Source organism: Vigna unguiculata, chromosome 3, assembly GCF_037176805.1.
Source record: "Vigna unguiculata cultivar grain cowpea cultivar isolate G323 ecotype 2 chromosome 3, ASM3717680v1, whole genome shotgun sequence".
NCBI classification, from domain to species: domain Eukaryota; kingdom Viridiplantae; phylum Streptophyta; class Magnoliopsida; order Fabales; family Fabaceae; genus Vigna; species Vigna unguiculata.
The window spans coordinates 11,139,002-11,150,479 of record NC_140794.1 but is presented as its reverse complement, the minus strand read 5'-3'; the positions used below and the strand labels follow the sequence as shown (position 1 = coordinate 11,150,479).

Genomic DNA, 11,478 nt, shown 5'->3' with positions numbered 1-11,478 from the left:
ATAGTAGCAATTGTTATAATTCATGAGTCACACGTAAACAAGAACAACGAGGTGTTCCAAGAAACCAGAAAACTGGCTTTCTAATTCATAATAGCCATTATTGTAATTGTTCGATCCATCTTTTGGTGTCCCAGTTTCAACCATCTCTCAGAGAGGATGGATTATCAGTATATTCTGGGAGGGATCATGGCTTGCAGTTTCGCATTTTTGTATTTTGTGTATAGTTTTGGAGCAAAAAAGGTCACAGATTCAAGTTCAATTCATGTAGAAAGTAATAAGTGCGAGAAGAAATCATCAGAAAATGGAATATCTTCACACGAGGCTGCAGAAAGTTCTGACATCATCATTGTGGGTGCAGGCGTTGCTGGTGCTGCTCTTGCTTACACGCTTGGAAAGGTACAAGGCTTCTCTTCCTGCATATATATATATATATAGATTTTTTTGAGAAGATTGGTGCCAAGTACAAGAATAATGCTATTGAAGATGACGAAAGAAAACTTGAGTGAATTATAAGTGAAACATGTGTAGTTAGAAATGTAGAGGATATGGCTATTGGCTACACTGATAGGCACTTACTACAGAACATTTATTCTACTGATAAAATGTTCATATTCTCTCTTTTCGTTCCATCTTCTCAGCGATTAGACAAAGAAAGCATAAGTTTTGTGTGTACTTATGTAACATTTGACCAGATTCACTTTTGTGTTACATTGTTCATGTCATTTATCTCTGTCATGGAACTGCAGTAGTTGCTTTCTTATACTTTCTTAAACTTTGTCATGTATAGAAGCTCTGCAGAACCTTCTTAAACTTTGCTTGTATGAAGCATTTGCTTGTTTGTAGAATGATCTAATGATCTTGTTTTGTGGTTCTTTCTTGTAGGATGGACGCCGAGTACATGTGATTGAAAGGGATTTGAGTGAACCTGACAGGATCGTGGGTGAATTGCTGCAACCTGGGGGATATCTGAAGTTAATTGAGCTGGGTCTTCAGGGTAAGCAACCAGAAAATATGACACAGATTAATTGTCATAGTGTAACAGTGAAGATTGTAGATCCTCATTGTTTCTGCTGGCCAAATTCAAGGCTTTTAACAGATGGAAGTTTTGAATACTTGCAGATTGTGTAAGTGAAATTGATGCTCAGCAAGTATTTGGCTATGCTCTGTATAAGGATGGCAAAAATACCAAGCTCTCTTATCCCTTGGAAAAATTTAGCTCTGATGTTTCTGGGAGAAGCTTTCATAATGGCCGTTTCATACAGAGAATGCGAGAAAAGGCCTCATCTCTTCCTAAGTACACATTTTTAATTAACACTCTTTTCATTTTTTATTAAAATAATTTTTCTGATGTTTTGATGTTTTATTCACTCTATCAAGTTCAAACATTGGCACTCAAACCCCTAGTTTTAGCCCTGTAATAATCTCATCATAATATTCTGCAGTGTAAATTTAGAACAAGGAACTGTGACATCTCTACTTGAAGAAAAAGGAACCATCATCGGGGTGCAGTACAGAACCAAAAGTGGACAAGAGTTCACAGCCAAGGCTCCCCTCACCATAGTATGTGATGGATGTTTTTCCAACTTGAGGCGTTCTCTTTGCAATCCTAAGGTAAGGTTCTTAGGTTTCTTAGTAGTTCCTTACTCAGGGTTTTCTAGTTGTTTTTAATGACCAATTCGAAGACAAATTTATACAACATGAAGAGTTCATAGTTTATGATGTTGTAATTTTGGCAGGTTGACGTACCCTCTCATTTTGTTGGTCTGGTATTGGAGAATTGCAATCTTCCATATGCAAATCATGGACACGTGATCTTAGGTGATCCTTCACCTATTTTGTTTTATCCCATCAGTAGCACTGAGATCCGCTGTTTGGTCGATGTTCCTGGCCAAAAACTACCTTCCCTTGCCAATGGTGAAATGGCCAGATATTTAAAAACTGTGGTAGCTCCTCAGGTTTGGCCTCATAACTCTCAAGTGTTTCCAAATGATGAACATTCCAAAAAATTCAACCTAATCAAAGAAATTGCATGTTTCAGGTTCCTCCAGAACTGTATACTTCTTTCATAGCAGCAGTTGACAAAGGAAGCATAAGAACGATGCCAAATAGAAGCATGCCTGCATCACCTCATCCCACACCTGGTGCGCTTCTAATGGGAGATGCTTTCAATATGCGTCACCCTTTAACAGGAGGAGGAATGACTGTGGCTTTATCTGACATTGTTGTGCTGAGGGATCTACTTAAACCCCTTAAAAATCTGCATGATGCTTCCGCTCTTTGCAGATACCTTGAATCATTCTACACCCTACGCAAGGTAAGTGTTACATCAACACAACACAATACAACACAACTTTTAGCCACCATTTTGTAGCTCGGTTCAAAGCTCTGAAACCAAACAAAACACACAAAAACTTAGTGCAATGACTGATTCTCTTTGCAGCCAGTGGCATCCACAATAAACACACTAGCTGGGGCATTGTACAAAGTGTTCTGTGCATCTCCTGATCCAGCTAGAAAGGAAATGCGCCAAGCATGTTTTGATTACTTGAGCCTCGGTGGTGTTTTCTCTAACGGACCGATATCTCTGCTCTCTGGTCTAAATCCTCGTCCTTTGAGTCTGGTTCTGCATTTCTTTGCGGTTGCTATATACGGTGTTGGCCGTTTGCTCATACCATTTCCTTCTCCCAAACGGGTGTGGATTGGAGCTAGATTGATTTCAGTGAGTATTTTTCCTTGTTCCTTTTTTTCTTGAGTTTCACACACATCACTGCTAATGGTGCAAGTGCAACAAATTTGAGTTTGAATCAAATTTTCTTTTCCTGATATGATAGGGTGCATCAGGGATAATATTCCCGATTATTAAGGCTGAAGGAGTGAGACAAATGTTCTTCCCAGCAACTGTGGCTGCATATTACAGAGCCCCTCCTGTTCGTTGAACACAGATACATGAAGGAAAGACACGGAATGTGTAATGGCTCCCTCGTATTGCATTTGTCAAAGATTATACCATCATTCCCTTTAAAAAATAATTGGATCCTTCAATTGGAAACACTATCTTCCATTGTCTGAAACATGATGGAAAGTCTCATGAGGACTTGGCCAAACCCAACTAAACTGTGCCTCGCTCTCTCTCACACGATGACGAAAATCGTTCGACGGGAATAATGCACAAAACTTGTACATTTTATACTCACTCATTCATAGCCATTATCATCCATCTTGAACTTAAAATCTCCATTATCCCCAGGAAGAATTTAAAATATGCTGTCACTGCCATTTCAATCTCAATAATGTCTGTCCAATTTTTCGTATTAAAGATGTAACAAAATTGCAGTAACAACTTGGGATGACAAGGGATAGGTTCATTTGTTACCGTTCTATAAATTTTTGAATATCTGCATAAAAATAGGCTAAACAAGTACTTAGTTCCTAAATTTAAATGAGAAATTAAAATATGTAGGTCATATAAATTTTGGTTTTCAAATTTTAAAATTTAATGTATACAGTTTTTTTAATTAGTACATTTTAAGATAATTTTTTAATTGTTTATATTGTTTTGACACTTAAATTAAAAGAACAAAATTTATAATTTTGTAAGTTTTGAAACAAAAAATGTATAAAAATTTATTACAAGGACGAATTCTAAATTTTAAGTCAAAATTAAAATAAAAAACATTTAACCCATGAAAATATTAATGAGTTTTTTATATCATGCTTGAATATTTTTATTTTTTAAAATTTTAAATAGTAGTATTTCAAAACAATTCTTTAAAATATAAACTTAAATAAATTTTTACGTGTAATACAAAAAAAATTACATAAGAAAATATTAATATAAGTAAATGTAGTTTTTCTTTCTTAGAAATTAATTATATTAAGTTCTCCTACAAAATATAAATTTAAATAAAATTAATTATTTAGAAGAAAAAATTAACTCCTTAGTATAAATAAGAAACATAAATTTATAAAATCAAGTTTTAAATGAAATGATTGTTCAATTAGGGGTGTTTTTTTATCTATAACTTTATTTTTATAATCTTTTTTTTTAAATATAAAATAAATACACTAACAATTATTTATTTTTAAAAAGTATCAAACATAAATTTTAAAAGTATATAAAAACTTCAAATAAATTTAATAAAATTTTGTTAAAATAATTAAATTTATACATTTTCAGAGATAAAAAATAAGAAATTAAATTAGTCTAAAATTTTAAATAAGAATTGATTTCAATTTTCACTCAAAATCAAGAAACCAAATACATATTCAACCCTAACGCAGTGTTCGTATGAGGGAATTATAATGTTGAAGTAAATTTGAGAGAGCCGATTTTGGTAGTCCAGCGCGTTCATTTGTGATTATTTGAAGGGATATGTGAGAGGCGATTTGGGGGATGGATGGTTTAAACCATCCCCTCAAAAGTGCAAAGATATTGCATATATTTTGTACAGATTACGAAATTACCCTTGTTGTCGTTATGGTGTGTGTCTGTGTGATTGTTGAGTGCATGAAGGAGAAGAAGAGGAGGTGGTTTAAGCTGTGGTGGTCGACGAAGAGGATGAAGGGGTGGCGTGGTTGCCCGCAATGGTGGCTAGGTGGTGACTGCGGTTGGACGATGGATGTGGTGTGGTGGTGATATGCACGGTGCAGCACCGATGATGTAGTATTTTGAGAAGAGGATGGCACCGGTTATGTAACCGATGCCTTGGTTTATAAAGGATGACACCGGTGTCATTGGTTGTTGTTTTTTGACTTTTTTCTTGACTTTTTTTTAAAACTTTTCTAACTTTTATTTTTATTTTTTTAACTTTATTTAACTTTAGTTTAAAATTTAATTATATAATTTTTTTAAAATTTAATTGTATAATTTTTGTTTAAATTCATAAAAATTTAATTTTTTTATTTTAAAAATTTATATAATTTTAATATTTTTTTAATTCGTATTAATTAATTATAATTATTTTTATAACATCAAATTACAAAATCATTATCTTTTTTCATTAAGGGTATTTTGGTAACTTTCTAATTCTATCTATTTTTACAATTTATTTTATTTATCGCATCAATCAAATCTTTTACTAACTTTCATAAAACTTATCTCCAAATCCACTTACTTAACCTTCTAAATCCACTAAAAGAAACACAAAAATTCATCCACTAAAATTTACACAAATTCATCTTTACACTCTCCCGCATATCCATCCTCTCAAAGGAACACACACTAAATTTTATTATTGACAAAAATTTTAAATTTAAGTAAACTATTTTATATGTACTTCAAATTTAAACAAAAAATTTATCAAAATAAGTAATATGAAAATTGAATATAATAAAACGTGTGATACATGAAAATATTTTAGAGGAAAATTGTATTAAAAAAATTATAATTAATATCTTTTTATTATCGTTGATTTAAATTTATCTTAAAAATTTTAATCATTTTTATTTTTTATTTGAGTTGGAATAAAATAAAATTTAATTGATTATTAAATTGATATAAGTGATTTTGATTTTGTTTCCTTGAAAAATAAATATTAACAAAAATAAATCAAAATTGTATATAAGTATGTTAAAAATGCCAAAAATAAATCAAATATATATTTGTTTTCTTTAATAGTAAGGTTTTATATGACCACATTTATATGTTATTTACATATATAAAAATATTTATTCTTATGAAATATTTTTATAAACCAAAAATTATTTTTAATATAAAAAATAACTTCTTCTTTTTCCTAAGACATATGGGTATTAAGACATGCCTTAAAATTATAACTATGAGAAATGAAAATACCTTTATTTAAAATATGTGATTTGAGCATTCTTATTATCTCCGATCTTAAGAGTATGTATGACTCATGGAGATTCTCTTTGAATGATGGACATCAAAGTTTCAATTCAACCAAAATTTATTAATGAGTGAAAATATTGATTACACAGTTAGAAAGCTACTTCATGTTCAACCCTAAGCAAAGCTTTTCTGTCTCTCCACTCCTATTGCATCGGATCTCACTCTCCTCTTCTTCTTAGTCAAATCTTCAGGTCACCAATTTCCTCTCTTTTTTTCTCCTTTCATTCCACTTCTCCCAATTAAATTTCTTTTCATGTCTCCACTGGAATTTATTTTCTCTGTTATTATTTGGGTACAAGTGAAAATTGCCTTTTACCCCTTTTACTAGTGATTTTGTTTGCTTCTAATTTTGTTCCGTTTTGCTCTTTGTGCATGTGGGTATCTTGAGTTGTTTCATGCTGTGAATTTGCATGCAGTTTTTTCAGCTCTTGTAATATCATTAGTTTTGTTCTTATTCTGCTGCAAGCAACAAAGTATGTTCTGTTGCGTTAGCCCTTTCTGCTCAGTTTTATACTTAACAAATTTGGATTATCTTTCTTCGTTGGCTTCTGCCTCTTACAGAGGAGTTTGGATCTTTTGTAGAGTATCGTGTACATTATTTTCCTTCTGATTTAGGAAAGAGTACATGAATAGTTAGGGTTGAGAATGGAAAACCAATGACAGACGATTGAATTTTCTGTTGCTTAAAACGAATATCCATGTCAATTTAGATTGAGTTGTTATTTAATTTTTAGATAAATACATGTAGAGAGATGCTGGTTAACACTCCTTTTGGTATTTGCGGTACATCAGTTATATTTAGTTTCAGTTTGGATTTTTTTTTTCCATTAATACTTATATAAGATAAAATGAATTAAATTTCTACTGTAAGTTAAAGTTAACTTATACTTTTTGCTTATAGTTTTCGATAAATTTGAAAAAAGGCCTATGATTGGGTATGTGTCATGGAATTGAAACTAGTGTGCGAACACTTTGTAGAGTCACTTAAGATTTTCCTATAACTATAGATTTATATTTAGAGTCAATCTCGAGTCCTTATCTTGTTACTTCTTTTATGCTCTTACCCAAAATATTGAGGAGCCAGTTCCTAGATTCTCTTTTTTCTTTTCCTTTTTGTAAATGATATAGTTGAAGTGGGAGTGTCAAGAGAGGAATTAAATGGTAAAATAAAGTTGTGTTGTGATCCTGATGGAGGGAAGCTTTGGCACCACGTGGCTTCCTTCAATACTTCGGAGGTGAAAATGAGGGATTATACATTACTATGTGTCATTCAATTTAGGTATTTTTATTAGCACAAAGCAATGAAGAAATAAAGAATGATGCAAGTCATTGGAATCAAACAAGGTGGGTGAAATAATGGTGTTATTTGTGATGTAAAAGTGTTTTAGTCCAACTGTTACGCAGTAAAGGGACAAGAAGAATCAGAGGTCATACAAGAAAAGATAAGATCAGGAATGAATGCAATAGAGACAGAGTAAAAGAGGCACATACTGAGAGGTGCTAAGAGCCCCAAAAGATTTAACCTTGTAAGAATAGTACTGGAAACCAGTTAGTGTAACTAAAGACAGGTAAATAGTTAGAGGTAGAGGACGACTAAGAATTGAATGGAACCATTAAAAAGTATTTAGATTTAAATGGCCTTTATGGCACTTTTTTTTGGCTGGAGGAAAGTTTAGGTTCAGGGGCCCCTTCTGAGGTCATGTATGCCCCTAAGATTTGGTTGTAGGAGTGTCCTTAAAAATAACTCACCAACAATAGACCCTAGTTGCATTTAGACCCTGGTCAACTTAATTGATGCAGTCTAGCATTACCAATTGTGCCAACCATTGTTGGCTAGTAAAATTTGTTTTTGATAAAACATTAGGACATCGTTTGGTCCTGTACTCGACCCACCTACTGCAGAAAGGCTTCTAGTGATCGGCAAACATAACCACATATTTGTGTCAATGTCCTCGCGGGGAATTTTTTGTATTTATAATGCAATACATTTGTTAGAAGTTATCATTGTATTTCTGTAGAGTTCTGCATGGGTGATGATGCTTTCTTTTTTACTTAGAAGAGAACCTTTTGAGTTCTAATTATATTTAACATATTTTTTGTTTGATAATTACAGATTGTTATATTGAGGAAGCTTCTTTGCATATGCAATAGAGAAAATGGTACTGTTATTAGTTTATTACAGGTTTCAGTGGTTGATCAAAACCTTGTAGAAGTTAGAAGGTAATAACAAAAAGACCAAATCTTTTGTCTATGGAAGATTACAATTTTTTTGTTGGTCAAGAGTTCCCAGATGTGAAGGCATTCCGGAATGCAATTAAAGAAGCTGCCATTGCACAGCATTTTGAGCTTCGTACTATTAAAAGTGACCTGATTCGCTACTTTGCCAAGTGTGCCTCAGATGGTTGTCCATGGCGGATTCGTGCTGTCAAGCTACCTAACGCCCCAACATTTACTATTAGAAGTATTGATGGGACACATACTTGTGGGAGGAATGCAAATAATGGACATCATCAGGCTTCTGTTGATTGGATTGTGAGTTTCATTGAAGAAAGATTGCGAGACAATATTAATTATAAACCAAAGGATATTTTACATGACATCCATAAGCAATATGGTATAACTATACCTTATAAGCAAGCTTGGCGTGCAAAGGAGCGGGGTCTTGCAGCTATATATGGATCTTCTGAAGAAGGATATTACCTACTTCCTTCATACTGTGAAGAAATTAAGAAAACAAATCCTGGAAGTGTTGCAGAGGTGTTTACAGCTGGTGAAGATAACCGTTTCCAGAGACTTTTTGTTTGTTTTCGTGCATCAATCTATGGTTTTTTTAATGGTTGCTTGCCAATTGTTGGACTTGGTGGAATCCAGCTGAAAAGCAAATACCTTAGCACATTGCTTTCAGCAACTTCTTTTGATGCCGACGGTGGATTGTTTCCGCTTGCTTTCGGTGTTGTTGATGTAGAAAATGATGAGAGCTGGACATGGTTCCTGTCTGAGCTGCATAGGGTTCTGGAGGGGAATAGTGAATGCATGCCAGAGTTTATATTTTTGTCAGATGGGCAACAGGGTATTACTGATGGAGTGAGAAGGATGTTCCCAAGTTCTTCTCATGCATTCTGCATGCGTCACTTGACTGAAAGCATTAGTAAAGAGTTCAAGAACTCTAGGCTTGTCCATCTTCTGTGGAAGGCTGCATATGCCACCACAACCATTGCATTTAAAGAAAAAATTGCTGAAATAGAGGAGGTATCTCCAGAAGCTGCAAAATGGTTACAACATTTTGATCCTTCACAATGGGCCCTTGTGCATTTTAAAGGGACACGATTCGGCCATCTATCCTCTAACATTGACGAGTTCACCAAATGGATTCTTGATGCTCGGGAATTGCCAATTATCCAGGTGATGGAGCGGATTCATAGCAAGCTTAAAACCGAGTTTGATGACAGGCGATTAAAAAGCAGCTCATGGTGCACTGTACTCGCCCCTTCTGCGGAGAAACTAATGAATGAAGCCATCAACCGTGCATCTATATATCAAGTCCTTCGATCAGATGAAGTAGAGTTTGAGGTTCTTTCAGCTGATCGATCGGACATTGTAAATATTGGGAGCCATAGTTGTTCCTGCCGCGATTGGCAGCTAAATGGTATTCCTTGTTCCCATGCTGCTGCTGCTCTTATCTCATGTCGGAAGGATGTGTATGCATTTACCCACAAGAGTTTTAGTGTTGCAAGTTACAGGAATACCTATGCAGAGAGTATACACTACATCCCTGCAAAACTTGAATGGAGTAAAATAGAGAAGTCTGCTATGGATGATAATATGGTAGTTGTACGGCCACCAAAATTACGGCGACCACCGGGACGCCCTGAGAAAAGAATGTGTGTGGATGAGCTTAGTCGTGAGAAACATACAGTGCACTGTAGTCGGTGTAATCAAACTGGACATTACAAGAGAACATGTAAAGCAGAGATGATTAATAGTATAGAGCAGTTTTAATTGTCTGATTTTGTATTGTGCAGTTCACCTCAGTAGAACTAGTTTAGTTTATGAACAGAGACATACCTAAGATTCAGATATTGTAGCATAGATGTGTATGTATTAAATCCGTATCCGCTGGGGTAGCAGAAATGAAGTTTGCAACATTGGCAGATTTGTGTTTCTGTGAGTTTTTAAACCATGACTTTAGAGATAGAAAAAGAGTGAAAAAATAAATCCTCCCATGAATTTGGAGAATTTTCCATGAAGATCTATGCTTCAACTTCATGAATAGGGTTGGTGCCTTCAAAATCACATTAATGCGCACTTCATTCAATAAATTACCTTATTTTATAGAACCATCCACATTGTTTTGAAAATTTTCCAACGTAACATGGTTACAACAAGAATTTAAAAGATAGCATATTATTTACCGTGTTTATTTAAATAATATTGGCTGTGATTCATCCAATTTGACTTTCGAAAAACAGAACTTTAATCTTTGTTTTAGAGCACAATTCGATTTTTCAAATATTGAATTTTGATCTAATTTTTTTATTTTATAAAAAAATGTGATTGTAAGAAATTTCAAATTTCAAAATTAAAAATATAATAATTAAAATAGTTAATGTTTTACAACATTGGTGGTATTTGAAATTTAATTTTGTAATAATTAAAAATAAATTGTTACATATAATTAATATTGAATTTTGTTAAAAAATATCATTATTTGATAATAAATTTATAATTAAAATGATGATTTAAGTTAATAATTGAATGTATTTATAATTAAATCTATTGTTAACTTAATTATATAAAATATGGAATAATATATACATATCTATGAAATTAAATTTATTGTACTATATATTTTTTACAATAAATAATTTATGTAAGATAAAAAAATTTTAAAGTATAATAAGTATTTTCAAATTGAAGAAATAGATTTATTTTTTGGTCTAATAACATTTGTAAAATTTGTTTCATTGGAAAAAATAATAAAGGAGTAATTTAGAAAAAGAAAAAAAATGAGCAAAATGTTTTACAAAAATAAATAATATATATAATAAATTAATTAAAAATATTAATATTTTACAAACTCATTAAATATTTTAATGATTGAAATAATTTTTCTATGTTAATTATGTAATATATGAAATAACGTATTGAATTAGATGTGATATAGTTGGAAATAAGATGACATGATACAATTATTTAAAAATATGATTTTTTGTTTATCTAATGAAATTTTATTTAAAATAAGTAATATTTTAAATTGTTTACTACTGAGAAGATTATTTGATAATAAAAAGTTAAAATTTAAAAGTTAAGTCATAATGTAAATTAATGATTTAGTGTTAATATTAAAATTCTATTTGATTTTTTTGGACATAAGCAATTATATTTTCCATATTGAAATGACTCAAATTGAAATTTTAAAATGAATATAAAAATAAAAATATCATTCATTAAGATGATAAGAATAACCGACCAATTCAAATTTAAAAAAAAAAAAAGAGTTCAATGTCCATAAATAAATTCATAAATTCATTAATAATGAAAACATATATTACTTATTGAATTAACTTAGTTTAATACTTTGTACAAAATTTATTAATAATGATTGAACGATTAAAACTTTCCACAAT

At 32.0% G+C, this 11,478-nt stretch overlaps 2 protein-coding genes across 2 annotated transcripts; both read left to right on the top strand.

The window, feature by feature from the left end:
• On the top strand, positions 1-3,353 carry LOC114175615 (squalene monooxygenase SE1-like). Its single transcript, XM_028060377.2, has 8 exons — positions 1-396; positions 883-994; positions 1,120-1,294; positions 1,443-1,611; positions 1,737-1,955; positions 2,039-2,314; positions 2,441-2,719; positions 2,832-3,353. Exons 1-8 carry the CDS (start codon positions 157-159, stop codon positions 2,934-2,936), a joined length of 1,575 nt encoding a protein of 524 aa, XP_027916178.1. The 5' UTR covers positions 1-156; the 3' UTR covers positions 2,937-3,353.
• A 2,473-nt stretch (positions 3,354-5,826) lies between these two features.
• On the top strand, positions 5,827-10,006 carry LOC114179318 (uncharacterized). The gene is made up of 2 exons (XM_028065618.2): positions 5,827-6,042; positions 7,965-10,006. Exon 2 carries the CDS (start codon positions 8,102-8,104, stop codon positions 9,848-9,850), a length of 1,749 nt encoding a protein of 582 aa, XP_027921419.1. The 5' UTR covers positions 5,827-6,042; positions 7,965-8,101; the 3' UTR covers positions 9,851-10,006.
• The last annotated feature ends 1,472 nt before the right edge of the window (positions 10,007-11,478 follow it).

What these genes read in the sequence shown, in the direction of transcription:
- LOC114179318 (XM_028065618.2), top strand. Translation starts at nt 8,102, where the DNA reads ATGGAAGATTACAATTTTTTTGTTGGTCAAGAGTTCCCAGATGTGAAG.
- LOC114175615 (XM_028060377.2), top strand. Translation starts at nt 157, where the DNA reads ATGGATTATCAGTATATTCTGGGAGGGATCATGGCTTGCAGTTTCGCA. An exon ending in AAACTGTGGTAGCTCCTCAG is followed by an intron (nt 1,956 to 2,038) that starts GTTTGGCCTCAT and finishes TGCATGTTTCAG; the next exon opens with GTTCCTCCAGAACTGTATAC. An exon ending in TTGGAGCTAGATTGATTTCA is followed by an intron (nt 2,720 to 2,831) that starts GTGAGTATTTTT and finishes CTGATATGATAG; the next exon opens with GGTGCATCAGGGATAATATT.